General features: G+C 33.8%; 1 protein-coding gene across 1 annotated transcript in view; it reads right to left on the reverse strand.

The window, feature by feature from the left end:
* Positions 1–20,242, reverse strand: part of WASHC4 (WASH complex subunit 4) — a 54,084-nt gene that overhangs the window by 5,249 nt on the left and 28,593 nt on the right. The window contains exons 16-30 of the mRNA XM_038550804.1: positions 19,771–19,878; positions 18,902–19,048; positions 18,700–18,779; positions 17,438–17,543; positions 16,751–16,867; positions 14,653–14,821; positions 13,971–14,125; positions 12,416–12,490; positions 12,040–12,144; positions 9,780–9,914; positions 7,785–7,893; positions 5,619–5,685; positions 5,122–5,208; positions 1,981–2,128; positions 229–325 (exon numbers count right to left, since the gene is read on the reverse strand). Coding sequence (XP_038406732.1) covers positions 229–325; positions 1,981–2,128; positions 5,122–5,208; positions 5,619–5,685; positions 7,785–7,893; positions 9,780–9,914; positions 12,040–12,144; positions 12,416–12,490; positions 13,971–14,125; positions 14,653–14,821; positions 16,751–16,867; positions 17,438–17,543; positions 18,700–18,779; positions 18,902–19,048; positions 19,771–19,878 — 1,705 coding nt within the window. The remainder of the gene's footprint in view (positions 1–228; positions 326–1,980; positions 2,129–5,121; positions 5,209–5,618; positions 5,686–7,784; positions 7,894–9,779; positions 9,915–12,039; positions 12,145–12,415; positions 12,491–13,970; positions 14,126–14,652; positions 14,822–16,750; positions 16,868–17,437; positions 17,544–18,699; positions 18,780–18,901; positions 19,049–19,770; positions 19,879–20,242) is intronic.

The following is a 20,242-nucleotide window of genomic DNA, read 5'->3' on the forward strand; positions in this document are numbered from 1 at the left end:
GCTCTGAGACCAAGTGATTAGCAATACCAAGGGGGCATGAATGACAGTTATAAAATGATGGTAAACAGTACTAGTAATCAAATGGCCCAAGTACAAAATAAAGAATAACTACTGCTCAGGAAATACAAATCTACAAAGAGCACACAAACCTGTTAAGCAAATGTTTCTAAAAATCCATGATAATAAATGAACTTAAAATTATTGGAAAAACAATTGCATTAAGCTTACCCATGGCAAACCCATCATCAGTGAAAGCAGCTCCAATTTTATTTTTTTTATTCAATTTCTCCTTGCAGCTAATGGAATGTTCTACAAAGTTGAGGGTCTAAAAAGATAAAAGATCTTAGAAAAACAACTCTCAGCAATGACAGAAACTCTGTACAGCTGCACTATCCAATACAGTAAGCCACTAGCCACATATAGCCACTGAGCACTTGAATCATGGCCAGCAAAACAGAAGAACTAGATTTTTTTTATTTTATAGCATTTTAATTATATTTAAGTAGCCACTTGTGGCTATATATGGATAGCACAGCTCTAAAGGGGGTAAAGAGAGACCTATTTAAAAATAACTGTGATACACTGTGAAAACTACTATAATAACCTATACTGGAAACAAAATACCAAATTTCACTTTTTTGCCTGTAAAACTCACTTGGCAATTAATCACAGATTTGTGAAATCTCTACCAACTGTTACTTACCTTTTTTTAGATAGCTCATTTATGTTTGTCTTTTTTCTGGAATTGGATGATAAACTCAAGCACAAGGATGGTGCCCTATACTTCTCTGTAGTGATTTTCATCCTCCCATCACTAACTGAATTCTGACAGCTGCCCTGCAAAAAACCCACTTTTCCTTAAACTCACAATTTCCTGTTTACTATGGCTTCAGTATACTGTGCTTCAAATTAAAGAAACATGATGAGTCACCCTCAGCTAACTATACTGTTATCAAAGTATAACTAAGATTTGCTTCCAGTTTGACACTGTTTTAGGATGAAAAGATAATGTTTAGTAGGTGAATATGGGCATTTTTGCTATACCACAGAACATATAATTATGATAAAGCATTAACAATATAATTAGGATATATCATTAAAAATAAACATACTACAAAACAGGAGAAAAGAACATTTCAAAGAAAAAAGCTGTCCACAGACTACCCGCTACTTTCAAGGGATAATAATGGTAGTAATATGTAAGAAGATATGTGTTAACAAGTCAGGCATATTTATGAAAATTTATTACTCTTATCAAAATTAGATGTAATCAAAAGCTACAACTGTAGTATTTACTGGATGACAGGCACTGAGGAGGGCACTTGACAGATGAGCACCGGGTGTTAATATGTTGGCAAATGAACTCCAATAAAAAAAAAATACACAAAAAAAATTGTAATAAGTTACCCATTTACAAATTTTAAAAAAGAAGTTTTATTATAGAAGTCTGTAGGGAACCATAACTCTTACTGCTAGTATGTGCCTCTCTAATCTGAGCAGTACACACAACATATATTATGAGAAAACACTTAAAATTTAGTCTAGATGTTAGTATTTACTACTGAATAGAGAGAAGTTGTCCTTATAAACAGTAATACTTTTAAGAGATGTGTTAGAAAATACTTCATATTGTAACAGTTAAAAGTTAGTCTACATTAATCACTTAAAATGATTATATAGTATAATCAGCCCAAAGATTATATGTGGTATATATATATATATAATGGAGTACACTCAATTTAAATAACACAAGGATTTTTCTAGTAGTTACTAACAAATAAAAATCCGTATCAACTATAAGTAAGTTTTACTCTGCATAGTTAGTTAAGTAAAATTCCTAGCCACATTCACTGAGATCACACTTAGATTTTACCTACAACCAGAAAGAACAGAGTCTATGTGCATTTCCTTCTATAAAGGAACTAGATCAATTTACTAACTTTTTTTAAAAAATTCACTTTGGAAACTAAAAATACTCACCAGAGGGGGAACAATGATATAGAAATTTCGAAGATGTATATTCTTTGGCCTTCGAAATTCTGGAGCAAAAACATCTACAAGCATTTTGAAATACTCTGTGCCTTCGGCAGAATTTCGTGTATGATCACTGAGGACTGAATCCAAATGCCTAAAATACAAAACGTTATTTACCTGATTCCTTTCTCAGAAGAAGGAATAGCTTTTAAAATTAATTAATTTTAAAGAGACACAGAGACACAGTGTGTGAGGAGGGGGTGGGAGATAGGAGGAAGGACAGAAGGAGAGAGAGAATCTTAAGCAGGCCCCATGCCAAGCATGGAACCTGACATGAGGCTGGATCTCACGATGCCAAGTTCATGACCTGAGCCGAAATCAAGTGTCAGACTGACTGAGCCAACCAGGAGCCCAAGAAGGTATGGCTTTTTAAATCCATCTCTCATCACTTTATTTATTTTTTAAAGATTTTATTTATTCATGAGAGACACACAGAGAGAGGCAGAGACATAGGCAGAGGGAGGCAGGCTCCATGCAGGGAACCTGATGTGAGACTCGATCCTGGGCTGGGATCACACCCTGGGCTGAAGGCAGGCGCTAAACCACTGAGCCACCTGGGCTGCCCAAGTTATCTACTTTTAAATGAATGACATCAGTTAATAAAAGACAACAGTTCTGATTTTGTTCTTTGACATACAAGCCACAAACTAATCATTTAGTCCTTGTGGCCCAGGACTTTAAATGTATTATTAACCATACATGGCTTCTATAATTCTTAGCCTAAAAAAACTAGGCTAAGAAATTATTTCAAATCAAATCTTGTTTTGGGGCCTTATTCCCATAAATACACATACACATTTTTCACTTTTTTTTAAAAAGATTTATTTATTTATTCATGAGAGAGAGAGAGAGAGAGAGAGAGGCAGAGACACACAGGCAGAGGGAGAAGCAGACTCCATGCCGGGAGCCCGACACGGGACTTGATTGCAGGACTCCAGGATGGCGCCCTGGGCCAAAGACAGGCGCCAAAACCGCTGAGCCACCTAGGGATCCCCTTTTCACTTTTTTTATTTAAAAAAACTTTAAGCCTACTGAAAAGGCTAGTATACAGCCTTTTAAAATAGCCTAATAAAATGTTAAAATATAGTGTACTAGACACCTATTTACCCTTCACCTAGATTCACCATTTAACATCCTCCATGTTTTTCTTTTTCCCAAAACATTTCAAGTTGGCAGATCTCATATCACTTAGCCCACAAATGCTTTAATATGAATGTTAAGAATCAAGACATTTTCTTACAAAGCCACAATATATTACATCCCAAAATAAACTACAGTATTATCTAATGCACACATGCTCCAATTTTCCCAATTATCCTCCAAATGTCCTCCCCACTCCCATCTAAGATATGATTAAGGATTACCCACTGCATTTGGTTGTCAGGTCTCTTTAGTTTCCTAATGTAGAAGAGGCTCCTTGCCTTTTTTGTCCTTTATGACAAGTGACATTTTTTAAGCGTCTAGGCCAGGTATTTCATACAATGCCCCACACTCTGAATGTCTCTGATGGTTTCCTCATAATAAATTCAGAGTAAACCTTTCTGGCAAGAATACAACCCAGGGGCAGCCCGGGTGGCTCAGCAGTTTAGCGCTGCCTTCAGCCCAGGGCGTGATCCTGGAGACCCGGGATCGAGTCCCACTTCGGGCTCCCTGGATGGAGCCTGCTTCTCCCTCTACCTGTGTGTTTCTGCATCCCCCCCCCATGAATAAATAAATAAATAAAATCTTAAACAAAAACAAAAACACCCACAACCCAGGTACTGCCATTACAGCGCAGCAGGAGGCCCCATCATGTCAGTGCGTCCTGTTAACTGGGGATCCTATGTCTGATCACCTGGTTAAGGTAGAATGTCAATCTCTAAAGACAGTTTTCCCCTTTGTGCTTATTAAGAAATTTGTGGGATAATCTTCTGACAGTGAATGAATATTCTGTTCTCCAAAACTGTTTTACTGATGATTTTTGTCTGATTTTAAGCAATAGAATGGTGGTTGCAAAACAGGGATTTCTCCCTTTATCTGCCAGTCCCTTCTATATCTATTAGCTGACATTCTTCTGTAAAAAAGGAACTTGCCCTCTGCTCAACTTTTCTTATCACTAGGGCTCATGGTTTCTTTTTTTATTCAATGCATTATAATCAATTTCTACCTTTATTTTATTAATTAATCTTTTGAGAGAAAAAGAGCACTTAAGCGCACAAGTAGGGGGAAGGGTAGAGGTTGAGAAGGAGATACAGAATCCCAAGCAGACTCCCTCCTGAGCTCAGAGCCCAACAGGGACTGGATCCCACAACCCTGAGATCATGACCTGAGCCAAAATCAAGAGTTGGATGCTCAACCGACTAAGCCACCCAGGCGCCCTTACCGTTATTCTTTTTGAGATTCAAACTGTCTCCAATTTGTCCAGGGGTGCCCCTTCATGCCTGAGTCAAAACACTGCTATAATCTTAATAATAAAACTTGGGAGTTTTCTAAATAACAATTCTACATGCCTCCCTCAAGTTGTAAGTTGTGTTCAAAATTCACCACTTACTCAAGTCTGTACATCTGCAATGTCCAATAAGATAGCCATGAGCTATCTAAATTTAAATGAAATAAAATCTTAACTTCAGTTCATCCCATTAGCCCTATTCAAGGGTTCAACAGCTGTATGTAGTAATGGTTACTGTACTAGACAATGCTACTCTAGATTATATGAAATGAAGGACTGGTGTTCTAGAACTCTATTAGGAAACAAATATTTTTAAAAAGTTAAATAGGTGAAATGAATTTTATTGAGATACTTGGCATTTTTTAAGATTAAATCTTCAAAATTAATTATAACTTTATACTTCAATACATTTCAATTTGGACTATTCACATTTCAGGTGCTCAACAGCCATAGTGGCTACGGGCTACTACATTATATCATGTTCTAGAAGATCCCTTTTTAGAAGTTGGAAAAAATCTCAGAATATTATAGTCTTAAAAAATTGTATCTCACAAAATGAGACCATAACTTGTATAATAAAAACACAAAAATGTTTATATATTACCCTCTCATCTTCCCTTTAAAATGTTTAAATTTAGATTATTCCAAAATTAGATTACCTTGCTGCTTTTAATGTTTCTTCTGCAAGACCTTCTTCTTTTACTAGTTCTTCAAAATTCACAATATCTTCAAGATCAGGCACAAATCTAAGAATTTGGGAAATAATTTTATTAAGTTAAATATGCACAACTATCTATAGAGATACGAAAGTGGTATTGTGAGATTCTATATTTTCAACTCAATATTTGGAAAGAACTCTGTATTTCAGTTATATTATCAATATAATGTATGTATAGGTAATGTTATCTTTAGAACTATTCACAATCTGTAGTGTTAACTATAACTTTAAGAGAAAAATTCTCAAAGATCTACTGTAGTCTTAAAATTAAAGTAAAAAATTTAACCAGTAGAATTAATGGTTTTCTTCCATATTTTACTCAAAGTATATTAATAAGAAAAAAAATCTCTACAATATCATCTATAATAAAGATAAATTTAAATGACATAAAATTTTTAAATGACATAAGCCAGGTAAAAATGATGTTTACACCCATACCTAATGGCATTGCTGCTACAGTGAAGGCCACCAGATCTTATCATTCGTATATAGCCCATAGCATTACCTGAAAAATGATACACATAAATCAGATATTTATACAAATAACTCTAAACTCTTAACAATCAGGAATATAGTCATATATAGCAGTCAATTACAAGGTTCACCACTCCGAAGTACCAAAGCATTCTTTTCTGTTTTACTTTAGCTCTTGCTCCATGAAAGTAAAACTTACGTATTTGTGTGCCTACAATAGAAATATATATACTTAAACACAGCTATATTAAATATTCAAAAAGTAAATGTGACTGACATTTGATAAACAAATTCATTAAATGCTGACTATATTTTTAGAAAACATTTTAAAATTACTTTGTCAATAATTTCCTCATTCTCACATTGAATGCCCACCTCTCTCTTTTCCTCTCTCTCACCCCCACACATGCAACTGGAAGTGATGTCGAGAAATCTTTATTTGATGCCTCCAAATTACATCTCCAGCCTGGACTACTCTAGGTTTGTTTAATCCAATGCCGATACCTACATAACTAAGAAGAATTTTTAATTTAATATGTTCAAGTCAAACTCAAGATCTTCACCCTATTATAATTTCCTATCTCAGAAACTGACATTTCCATCCTTCCGACTGTTCAGGCAAAATGTCTTGAAGTCATCCCTGACTCCTTTCTTTTATACTTCATATCTAATCAATGGGCAAATCATAATGGCTCTACCTTCAAAATGTAGCCAGAATCCCACCACTTTTCACATTCATAGCTATGACCCTATTCCAAATCACCACATCTCCTGCCTATACTTCTGCAATATGCAAACACCTCCTGATTTCCCTCCTTCCACCTTCAGCATTATGCTTCCCAATCTTTTACCTACATAGCAGCAGTGCTGGTGGTTCTTTCCAAACCAAGTTGGAACATATCCTTCCTTTTCTGAAAACTCTACAATGGCTTTCTATCTCAATAAAATCCAAATCTCTTACATAGTCAACAAAGCCCTGTGTGATCTTGCCCCTTGCTGCTTTCTATATCCTGCCCTACCACTCAGGACTTTACTAACTCCTCCATTCTGGCCCCGACTACTTCCCTAAAATGCTAAAGACTTAGGACTCTGGCACTTATTTTTGACCTCTCTCTGGTATGCTCTTGCCCTGAATATGCACATGGTTTATTCCCTGATGTTATCTAGGCCCCTGCTCAAATGTCACCTTAGAACTTTCTCTAAACATCACCGAATAGCACTGTCCAGAAGTATTACATCTCCTTAGCCAGCACTTAACACTGACATATTCTGTATCTTTGTGTTTCTCCCAACTGACATGCAAGATCCAAGACAAGGCTTCTGTTCTCACTGCTCCATCCCTAGAGCCAATATGTCCTGGCACATAGTAGGAATTCAATAATACAGTTGACCCTTGAACAACACAGGAGTTGGGGCACCGAACCACTCCCCGACCCCGCTTAGGTGAAAATCTGCATCCCCCAAAACTTAACTACTAATAGCCTATTATTAACCAGAAGCCTTAACCAATAACATAGTCAATTAACACTTTTTTAAATGTTATGTGTATTATGTACTATATTCTTACGATAAAGTAAGCTAGAGAAAAGAAACTTACTCAGAAAATCATAAGAGAAAACACATTTACAGTACTGTACTATATTCATCCAAAAAATTGCATATAAGTGGACTTTAACAATTCAAATACATGTTGTTCAAGAGAAAACTGTAATTAAACTTATTTGTAAATAATATAACTTACTTATATTATTAACTTTTCACATAAATTATTTTATACCTTTGCACTTAGGCTGTAACTTCAGGGAACCAGTTTTTAAAGTCCAAAACTACCATGAACAGGGTAAGTACCTAATAAATAGTTCCCAGCTGACTATCATGAGGATATCTGAGATGAGTTAAATGTATTTTTAATTTAATTGAAGAGGTTTTATTTGATACATATTGTCCATCAATTATTTCTGCACCAGCAATCTAATCATACTTTAAAAACTTTTGGTAAGAACATTACTCTAGTGGAATAAAATTGATCTCAGGTACTTACATATTAAGTTGTTGATTTGCATGAGCTATTTAAAGAGAAGGATTCTCGGAATTTGTATTTTATTCCCCAACTCTTTTATAATAACTTACCAATCTGGCTGATGAGTTGCCTGAACTGATCAAGGTAGCTTTGTCCCTCTGGGGTAATTCCAAGTTTTCTGATGCCTCGATTAAATTTTTCTGCTCTTTCAAAAGGATACTAAGGAGATAATTTAAAGACTATCTTTAATAATAAAGACCCCTAAAGCATAAAATGCCTACAAATCAACCATGCTAATACCACTTGCCTTTCTAATTTTGTATTTCCATTGTTTAAAAAAAAAAAAAAAATCACTCAAACCTAATAGCAAAAAATTTGTAGTACAAAAACTACCAATGTTCACAGTCAATATAAATTAAATTTCTTTTTGCCACTACCTAAGGGAAATAATTTTTTTAAAGATTTTATTTATGTATTCATGAGAGAGAGAGAGAGAGAGGCAGGCGCAGAGATACAGGCAGAGGGAGAAACAGGCTCCATGTAGGAAGCCCGATGTGGGACTTGATCCCAGAATTCCGGGATCACGCCCCAAGCCAAAGGCAGACGCTCAACCGCTGAGCCATCCAGGCGTCCCCTAAGGAAAATAACTATTAAAGCCACCAAATTTAAGTTTTCCACCACCATTATTCATTTCCCAACATCGAACTACTCTATTAGATAGATAAAAGAAACCAATTCTTCTTAGAAACATTTCTTCAGATGCCCAACCATGTTCCTGTGGGCTGAATAGGTATTATATTATATAAATATATAAACACACTCCTTCCCAAATAATACACATTAGCTGAGTAAAAATTTCTTTTTGCCATCACCAATAAAAAATGATTTTTCAACTCTTAGCCAATTAAAAGTTAGGAAATTACTCATTTTATATTAATAACAATGGAAACAATTCTTACAAATAATAGAAGGATTATCTCTCTATATACTAGTAATTTGTTCCAGTAAAAGTGAGACAGTTAATAAAATTCTCTACTGGTAACTGTAATCTGTAATTTTATTAGTTATTTTACTAGAAAGTAGTATTTTACTGCTGTATTAAAACTACCAACTAGTTTACTAGGGGGTTGCAATTAGGTAATGTTTAAGGGTAAACATTTGCCACAAATGTGGCAAATCAAATATAAAAGCCATCTAAGCATGTTGTTGGTTCTCCATCTGCATGGCTAATGACTCTATACTAGTACCACTTACATTTCTCTTTATTATTAGAAAACTCAGCCCAGAGGGTGAAGGGAAAATAGCATTTTTATAAATTATGGGTGGGAGTAGCAATTGGTGCAGTATTTTTAGAGTGCATAGCAACATGTATCAGAATTTTAAATATTCATATTCTGTACCCTAGAAATTTCTCTTCAAGCAATTCCCCTTTCAGAATTTTAATAGTTTGCAAATACACAGAGATAAATGTGTAAGGATATTACCTGCAGCACTGTTCATAACACTAAAAAATCAGAAAACCTAAATGTCTGTCAGTTGGAGAAGGTTAAATAAGCTATGGTATACATCCTTACTATCAACTATTAAAAAGAATGAGGCAGATCTATGTGTCGAGACCTGTGATAAGCATACTGTAAAATAATCTGTGTAGTAGTATTACATCATTTTTCTTAGGAATAAAGCAGTACATGTAGGTACAAATAGATGTTTATCACACAAACATCTAGAAGCATCACATGACATTAACAGTAACTGCCTACAGAGAATGGAATTGGGAGGAAGAGAAATAAGGGAGATCATTTAGTTTATGCAGTCTTTATTGCTTAAATTTTTCAAAGTAAGCATGTTTTGCTTCTGTGTTATTTAAAATAAATAAAGAAAAGTAACATCTTGCTACACTAATCCTTACCCTTTAGACTACAGAAAATGCAAAGAAACTGTAAGGGGAAATAAAGAAACTTGGAGGTCAGATCCAGGAGATATTATTGTGAAACATAATAAAACTAAAACTTTACTACCAAGCCTCATAATGAACTTAAGCATAAACATCTGCTATGTACTCAACAGTGGAATCAACATATCTTAAAAAGAATATGTAAAAATACCTTATGATCATTTTGGTCCTTGACTTCCCTGAAAAAACGAATATCTTTAATCAATCTAGATTTGATATGTTCATCATACATAAATTGGCTGAATATATAGAACTTCTTTTTCAAAAACTGGTAGGTGAAATTAACCTATAAAATTAAAATACAAAAAATTGGACAAAGTTAATATAAAAATCTCAAATCAATGTGGCTGAAGAACAGTTATCAATAAACTCTAATTTATATGAGTTTTCATAAAGTCTAATAATTTACAAAGTCTAATTCACACTGGAAATAAAATAGATGAAGTTTTTTTATTGCCCAAGTTTACAGAACTTTCTATAAGCTTCCCTTAAATATTTTAACTACATAAAAGAGGAGATTATTCTAATAGAACAAAGAGTTATTCTTAGAATCCAAAAACCAGATTCAACACTCTAGATTTTGAGTCATAAACCACAATCAAAAGTTTCTGTTCCTCCCTCTATAAGACTTCTTATTACAAATCTACATGTCTAGAATGATAATAAAGTAACAAACACAGTGCTCTTTGAACTTTCCTGAAGGAAGACCTTTAATTATTTACCCAGGAATATTTTGAGCACCTTTTATGTGCAAGGCACAATCTATCTGCTCTCACACTAGACATGATGCTTGTCATCATGAAGTCTATATTCTAGCAGGAGCAACAGACATTTTAAACACAAATATTTTAAATAAATTATTAAATCTCAACCATAATAATTCATACAATGAGAAGTGCCAGTGCTTTAAGAATGAAGAAAAGGCCCTGACCTAGATTCAGAAAACCCTGAAAAAGTTGGATTTGAGCTGAGAGTAAAGCCATAATAACATAAGATTACTTCTGACCTAGATGGAAGCCTGTACTAATTTTTATCTCTTCCAGCCTCAAGAACTACTGTGTTTGGCAAACAGATGCCATTTTTAACAGTCTTCATTTACCCAGTTTTAGAAATGGGTGCTTTCTCTTAACTCTTCTTGTGGCTTAAGTGCTGCTTTTTCTTGATCTCCTTACTAGTAGTCATCTTAGTAGAAATAGTCTCTTCTTTATCCTTCCCGCTCTTAATAATGGGTAACTGCCAGTCTCTGATCTGGTCTCTTCTATACTCACTTTGTCATCACCAGACACTGGGAATGTACATTCATTACTGTGATCAACTGATTAAGGACTACATATCCCTTGCTAGAGTAAAAAACACCATGAGAGCTGGAACCATTTTTCTCACCACAGTAGCAAGCACAGTGGCTCAGACATGTAAAATATACACATAATTTTATTTATTACATGAATGAGTATCTGACAGATGAGTTTAAAGAAGAGTTTATTTTTATCCTGAAAAGTTCAGATATGACCTCTACATGAATGACTCCTTATTTTAAGTTATAAACTCTGTCTCATTTCTATATTGGTAATCACTAAAATAGAACTCCAATCACATCTCTTATTAGCTCAAATACTATAATGGCTCCCCCACTGAATATTAAAATGGTCCCCATGTAATTTCCAGTTACATACTCCTCCCTATTCCCTTACTTTCAAACATGTTTAATCATATTTTACTATTTAAGCATTCATATTCTTCTTTCCTCAAGGAGAAATTAAGTGTACCCTGAAAACCAGGTAAATTCAAAGACTTCTCTTGTCTGCAGAAGAAAAAATACCATACAAATTCAAGTGATTCCCTCAAGTTATTGCCCACTTCTAAGATTCAAAATATTTTTAGTAAATTTCTACTTTTATGGATATCAAATAATCAGTAAGCTCCCCCCAAGACTGATGTTAAATAAACTGCTATTGATGATTTGTTTGCAAAAGCAACTCTCCAAGAATATCAGACAATCCACCCCAGATACATGTATTTAGCCAATGTGCTCAAATTTCCAATAGTGTTCAAAATGATGATCCTGAGATGGTAAGATATTCAAATATGCCTTTTGTATCACAGAGCTTCCATCATTTCTGAACACAATTTTAGTGCCATTTTTTTCTTAAGATTTTATTTTTAAAAAAGCTCTACAGCCAATGTGGGGCTCAAACTTACAACCCCAAGATCCAGAGTTGCATGCTCTACCAACTAAGCCAGCCAGGCGCCCTCCAAACATTTTAATTACACCAACCAGAAGAATGGAAATTCAAGTATAATATAAACAAGCGTAGTATGTGTTTACCAAAATATTCTATGAGAATATTTGCCAAACTACCAACTTAAACAGGAGTCTATTACCAACTCAACCCCCCAAAAAGGGTTCTTACTGTTGTATTCATGATTCCTGTGCCATGTGTTCGAATTGAATTAGCAATATGTCGAATATTAATAGTGTTCAAATGTTTGTTATTGCTTGTTCGTTCAATAAAAATCTGTAATGAAACAAACTTAGGCTAAATAACACAATCCATAGCAAGCCACTGGTCAGTTATACAAAAAATTTTTACAATCTATCTCATTAAAGATAATTTAATTGGAAAGTCATTCAAGAAGATAATATAATCAAAGCAAAAAAACATGATCTCTAAACAATTATTTTCTGCTTATTTCAGTAGTTTTCACCAATGAGAATCAATTCTTTGCCCCTCAGCCTTCCTAATATACATCCACCCACATTTAGAAAAAATTCTAAAACCCACTCACCTGATTGTTGAGATTATAGAGGTATCGAGACACAAATATATGAATATTTCTCATAATTTCCAAAACATCCAGTCCCTACAAAAGAGCCCGCACAGTTCTATTATTATTGAACAGACTTATACCGATATAGTGACTTGCGAACAAGATTTTTAAATTAAAGAAACAGCTATACAAAAGGTAAGACCAAGGGCTAAGGAGCCCTCTAACTGCTACAATCAGGACTATGTCCTTAGGGAAACCTGGCTGCTTATTATCTCATCCCTTTTGTAAAAACATGAACAGTTATGTTTAAAATTTCAGAGATTCGTTACCCAATCATTTCCCCACCATTCTTGATTGTATCTGTGTTTCCAAAGATCGTCTATATATGTTTTATTAAATAAACTAATGGCCAGATTCTAAAAGGCAGTCAGGAGATGTGGTGATATTTATAAAATGCATCAGGCACTGGGCAAGGTTCTTTATATGTAATTCTCAAAAAAATGAGGTATTAGTCTTCTGTAATTCCACAGCTGAGGAAAATGAAGCTAAGGGAGTTCTCCAAGGTCAAACAGCTAGGAAGAGGCAGAAGCCAGGGATTTCTACAAAGTCTGATTTTGAATCCTTATGCTTCTTTTAATTACACTAAACCACTTTTAATGTACAGGTTACCTATTAAGAATCCTTCATTCTTCAGTTATTATTCTAATGCCTCACAGCATCATATAAATTGTCCCATAGCTCTTCTAACTGGGGCTCAAAGAAGTATCACAGTACCCACTGAAGTTTTTATTATCGTTTTTCTCATGTTTAGACCTAAAAATCTGTTTACTCACTTTTTCTCCCACTAGGTTATAAGGACATGAGCTAAAATTGTTTATTTTTATATCCCAAAATATAGTTCAGTGCCTAGCATCTTTTCAGTAAATACTAAATGTACAAATGAATGAAAGGATATACAAACTGATCTTGGAAATGCAGTAGGATGGAAGAAAAATTGTGATCCTTAAATTTCAGGACTGAATAAATGTTTCTTGATAATATTTCTGGGTTTTCTTAGAAAAAAAATACATGTAAATTAACTGAAAACATAAACTTTTGCACTCGAGATACTGCCAATTGTAAATTAGCTCACTGAATTAGCAAAATTAAATGCTTCCAGGCAGTTATCATTTTAAGAATATATTTATAATATATACATTTAACTATTTCTTCCTAAAACATTAAAGGTTATATATCTAGGTTTAAAATCTTTAGCTATGATCTTGATTAAACTTTTTACAATTCTGCACAAGTCACCTCACTAGACCAATGTTTCTGAAACACTACATCTAAATCTATGCAGATTTCAGATGTTCAACAAAAGGCAAACTATAAACAGAAAGCTTATGGTAAATTACTCATGAAGAAAATTAGCACCATCTAATTTTCTATTCTTGTCAAGCATATCATTTTTATAGCAAATATTTTCTTGAGATGTAAACATATGCTAAATAAAGTAAAAAAAAAAATAGACTACTCAGAGAAACACTATTATGCTACAAATACACTACACGAGAAACACTTTATACTGTACCTGTTCCAAAGTCTGACTAGGAAGATGAGCTTCGGTCATAACCAATCCATAACGCTGGGTAGCTAAATTTCTCATTTCACTGTAAGTGGCCCAATCATGAAGAGCTACTGTTGTTAAATTGTAGAAGGTCTTGTCTAGGTAGTGAGTTACATAAGCTACCAAAAAAAACAAAAAATAAAAAATGTTTTGATTCATGAAAAAGTAGAAAAGGAAGAGAAATGAAACTTATGGAAACAACTTGTCTTTGAACATTAAATTTCTTCCTTTAAAATAAGGTACTAAGGGATCCCTGGGTGGCGCAGTGGTTTAGCGCCTGCCTTTGGCTCAGGGCGCGATCCTGGAGATCCGGGATCGAATCCCACGTCGGGCTCCCAGTGCATGGAGCCTTCTTCTCCCTCTGCCTATGTCTCTGCCTCTCTCTCTCTGTGTGTGACTATCATAAATAAATAAAAATTAAAAAAAAATAAAAAATAAAAAATAAAATAAAATAAGGTACTAAAAATAAATAAATAAATGAATAAGTGAATGAATGAATGAATAAATAAAGCACTAGAAGAAAATAAAAACAAAAAGGAATTAAAGAATAAATGAGTAACAAAAATATCCTCAGAGTTTTGTTTTTTAATAGTTAAGGGCAAACAGACATAGAGTATGATTTTAAGAAGGAAAGCAGAACACTCACCTCGAATGTCAATAAAACGATTGAAAAATCGAATTGGATTCAAAGAGAAAAAAAGGGCCAGGTCTTTCATGCCAACTTTGAAAGGGTTTCGGTCATCCAGCTTTAAATGAGTGTGCACAGAAAGTCGCAGATCCTTCTCTATTTCCTTGCATAATTTGTCCAGTAAATGCTATTTACAAAAGAATACTTTAATTTTTCAAAATGATACTCAAAAAACAAAACAAAACAAAACAAAAAAAACAAAAAATAAAATGATACTCTAATTGCATTATTCCACTAAGGCATCTATGCTTTGACCATTAGCTTTATAATCAGTGCAATGATGAAAAAAATCTGTCAATCTGGTTAAAGAGTCTAAATAAGCTATGGTAAAATACTACTTTTATTGACAAAGTGAAAATTACTTTGTCCTTCATTTTATTTTATTTTTTTGAAGATTTTTAAGTGGGGCACCTGGGTGGCTCAGTCGGTTAAGTGTCTGCCTTTGGGTCAGGTCATGATCCCAGGATCCTGGTATCCAGCCCTGCATTGGGCTCCCTGCTCAGCAGGGAGTCTGCTTTTCCCTCTCCCTCTGCCACTCTCCCTGCTTGTGCTCATGCTATCTCTGTCAAATAAATAATAAAATCATTAAAAAAAGTAATAAAGATTTTCAGTAATCTCTACTCCAAATGTGGGGCTTGAACCCAAAGCCCCAAGATCAAGTTACACACTTTACTGACTGAGCCAGGCAGGCACCCCTGTTCTCCACTTTAAACAAATGATTTTTTGACCAGGGAGCAGGTAAATAAATTCTAAGTTTCTATTTTCAATAATACTTAAACCCTTGAGAAGAACTTCAAAAGCTAATGTCTGATGACTTAATTAAAAGGAATATGAATATGCAATATAATATTTATGGAAACCAGTAACAAAAAAGGAAATGCCCTGAAAACTACCAGAAGACATTTTTAAAAAGCTTCCTTATATGGGTGCCTGGATAGCTCAGTCAGTTGGGCGTTTGACTCTTGATTTCAGCTTGGGTAGTGATCTCAAGGTCATTGGATGGAGTGCCACTGTGGGCTCCATGCTCAGCAGGAAGTCTGCTTGGGATCCTCTCTTTCCCTTTCCCTCTGCTGCTCCCTCTGTTATCAAATAAAAAAATAAAATCTTAAAGGTTATTACAAGCTTCACTTCCTTATAATAATCATTTTTTAAAAAATCATAAAATTCACTGTAAAATAAAATTGATCTTTTCTGGTCTATCATGAAGTTCTAATTACACATGTTCTAATTACATGTATGTTATTTTTAAATAAGAATAGTTAATACAAGAAATTATACAAAATTTTTCAATTTGTCAAACCTGAATATGGTTTACATTGTGAAGTTTACTTGTTTTTAATCTCTCCTTCCATATAATATTGCTAGATGAAAATTTAAAGGTATCAGTGTTTATAATACGCATTCCATTAAAATAAGAAGGCATATACTACACTGCATTTGAATTATTTGTAACACAAGTAAATCTTTTAAATTTAGGAAATTTAAATGAACAGTAAATTTTAGTCAGTAGCTCTGCAAATAACTCAATAAAATATTGGTAGTTAAGTTGCAATAACTGCATTACCCCACTAGTAGCACTCAATATTCAAACCAATTTTGCATTTTTATTCTTCTAATAAACAGAATTTTAAATTCAAGTCTACTATTTACTAAAGTGAAAAAAATTTCCCAAATTCTTGTCTGAATTTTTATATAAAAATTAGGAATTGGGGGCCCCTGGCAGCTCAGTTGAGCATCCACTCTTGATTTTGGCTCCAGTGAGGCTCCACACTAAAAGTTTGCTTGTCACTCTCCATCCCCCTACCTGTGTGTGCTCTCAAATTTAAAAAAATATTAAAAAAGAAAATTAGAAATTACAGACCAATTTAGCAAAATAGTGATACTATAACTAAAAAGAGATCCTTTGTTCTAGACAGTGATTTATAAATAATTTATATTATTACTTATATAAAAAATGAATATATGTGTAAATGAAAGCCTGCTTCAATCCAGGTTTTCCCAAACACTGAAAAACTTAAAACATGTATTTGGAATGCAATCCCGAATATGATGTTACCTCGTTTAAAATTTCCATAATTTCTTTGTCATAGCAATCCAGAAGTATTTCATAGGACTCTAAATGCCTTGCATGCATCATGGCAGGTACACAGTCTCGTAAAGCACTGAACATGTACTAAGAGGAAAATTAGAATGTTCATGAATTTAGAAAAACCAGAGCTCTAATTAAGAAATATCACAAGGGGGAAAAAAAGAAGTATCACAAAAGTTTATCTTTAAAGACAAAATCTCAATCTGAAGGGTTTTTTTTTTCACATAACTGTCTTACTTTCCTAAACAAGATGAGCCAGATTTTACTCTCTAAAGTGAATACGTTAAAAAAAAAAAAAATTGACATTCACTTATCCTTTCTTGTCTTGAGCATTCAAATACTTACTTCCATAAAGAAACATAAAGACCTGAATAATATATACCTTGCTGACAAGTAAACGCCAAACTATTGTGACATAAACTAAAATCAAGTGAAATGAGAATGATTAGGAATATGAGTAAAAAAGTTAAATAGATTAAAATTAATATCAAATTTAACTACAGGTTAAATGCCTATTAAACATAGTAGCATTGTAAAAACATTAGCAGTAAATTTTAAAATGATTAAGTCAAATGATTGTATTTAAGACTAATTAGAATGGTTTGTACAATAACTAAAAATGATGGACTATTTTTTACATTATTCTTCACTTACATGTAATCTGGCTGCATCAACAGCATGTTCATATACGTCATCTAAATAAATTGGGAAGACAGCTCGATGCCAGTATAAAAAACAACAGTCACACTGTGTTTGGACTCTACAATATAAAGTAGTAATTAGTGGTAGCAAAATTGAAGTACCTCCTCCCTGCCCCCAAAATAATGAAAGGACCATCATCTTACCATAATGGTAAGAGCTCAATCTTACTTCCGTATTCCCTGTATCACTTAACCCAATATTAGTACAGAGAAAGCCACAAAATAATATTTTTCAGATTGAACAAGGATAACAAAACACTCCATATCTAATAGTCGGAATTCTGCACAGATGCTTTAATTCTAAAGCATACTTGAAAAATACACATAACTTATAAATAGTTTAAACTTTTCAATATTATTTGATATGACTGAACTTACAACACTTGCAACACACATGCCATTTTACCCGTCTCAAGGTGGAAAAGCAGAACCTTTTTAAAAAATTGTGAACAAAACAAAACAAAAAACAAAAACCCAGTTACACTTAACCTGTCTATAATCTTTGCCAAGTGACTATTTCATGCCATTTTGGGACAAAAAAATGATCATTAAATATCTTGTAATGAAGGCGGCTATTTCTTCCAAAGATAGAAAGTTAAGTGCTACTAACTACAAAAGTCTCAGCTTCTCAGAACAAAAATAGTAAGTTTTATAGAAGTTAAAACATTAAGTTTTAAACATTAAACATAAAACTATACTATAACCTTAATTCACCTGAGAATCAAAACTCAGAAGACTCATTTTCCCTTCAAGAAACATACTGCTTCCTAAATAAAAGGAAAATAATAAAGTCACAACACTTCCAAAAAAGAATTCATTTTAGTGACTTCCAATTCATATGTCAAAATAAAATTACAGAATGTGACATGTGACACGAAACTCGAAGTCTCTTATAGATTGATGAAACCTTGTTATAAAACAGCAATTTTAAAAGCCCACAAGGCTAGTGGAGGATCACAGCAATCACTGTGCATCAGGGCTGGCATGACAGATTCTCACAAGAGTGCTTCCAAAAGCCACCTCCTTACTGTAGGAGTGAAGCTGAAGAAACATGCTCCCTCGTCACTAGCTCATTTTGGTCATGCTAGAGGAGGAGTGACAAGGAGGAACTAATGGTCTCTCTAAGTTATATTTCTTCTTCTTTTGCATGCTAAACAGAAAACTGATGTTTCTATCAGCCTTATCTTTGAAGTATCATTACATATCCCTACTTACCTTTCTCTAAGCTCAGTGATAAGATCCAGCTTTTTCATGACTACTTGGAGTGGAAAGAGTTCTTCATCTTTAAATGTTTTCTTTCAGGAAGGAGAAAAAATGACAGAGAAGTTGCAAAGTAAGGACAGGCTTCTTGGGTCAGTAACAAGAGAATTGTGAAATCTCAGATCTCATTTTCCCTCCATAGTAGCAATACACTTACCATTTGTGTGCCAACACTTAGTGCCAAAGAAACAATAAGTCTCCGTTGCCTTGTGCTTGGTCCATTTAGAGTGTTTTCAGCCAAAACTAAAGCAGAGAGCACATCAAGACGCTGTTCACTATATTTTTTGTCAGAAATTACTCTTTTCTAAAAGATAAAAGGAGAGAAAACAAGAAATAACAGATTTATTTCTGAAGCAGTAACAAAGACTCAGAAGAAAAACTTTGGGGTAATCTTTTCCAAGATGCAATTTTAGACAAACACTTTCCCTGTTCAGCTTCTTCTGTTATGTGCTTTACACTTCTTAACATTGTCATTTAATGCTGTTAGAGACAGCAAATGTATTAAGCATATTTTTAAATTTCCATAGTAGGCTTTTTGAGAGGCAATTCAAGAGAGCAGTATAGGCCCCATTCTAAAATTTCCGTATTTTTTAATAAGGGAATTATTTCTTTAAAAAAAGAGGAATTTTTTTAAAGATTTATTTATTTATTCATGAGAGACCAAGAGAGAGAAAGGCAGAGACATAGGCAGAGGGAGAAGCAGGTTCCTCGCAGGGAGCCCAATGTGGGACTTGACCCCGGATCCTGGAATCATGCCCTGAACCGAAGGCAGATGCTCAACCGCTGAGCCACCCAGGCATCCCAAAGAAAGAGGAATATTTTAAAATTATATGCAATGTCACTTTTTAATAGAGGAGTGCATGCTGCAAGTTCAGAGTTAAGATAACCCTGATTGTTCTAAATAACAATCATAAAATACCACAGAAGAGCCAAGAATTATTATGTTTGAAGGAACAGCGTAAGTATCTAAAACAACAGAAGAGCAAACAAAAAATAATTATGCTGAATATACAATAAACTGCATACCTTGGCCACAGAAATAGAATTAAGAGCCTGATGTTGAAGGTGCTGTGTTATATGTGAAACCGAATCAGCCACAACCATGCTTCTTCTGTAAAACATATGCTCTATTGCCTAAAAAGAACCACAAGTAATGTGAAAATCAGCTTAAAACTTTTAGGCAAATTATAGAATATCTTTAAGACCTTGGGTTAGGTAACGAATTTGTAAATGAGATCCAAAATCACCATCAGATAGGGTAAGATTGTAAACTTGACTACATTAAAATTTAAGAATTTCTGTTCATCAAAAGCCACTATTAAAAAAATAAAAAGGCAAGCTGAAGCATGAGAAAATACCTGCCACACACGAGGGTTTAAGTACTCAGAATGAATGAATGAAATTTTTTTAAAGATAATTTAAATATTTTTAAAATAATTTAACAGAAAACTGAACAAAAGAACTGACTTTTCACAAAAGAAAAAACACAGTTAATAAA

The sequence above is a fragment of the Canis lupus genome, chromosome 10 (genome assembly GCF_011100685.1).
Source record: "Canis lupus familiaris isolate Mischka breed German Shepherd chromosome 10, alternate assembly UU_Cfam_GSD_1.0, whole genome shotgun sequence".
NCBI lineage: Eukaryota > Metazoa > Chordata > Mammalia > Carnivora > Canidae > Canis > Canis lupus.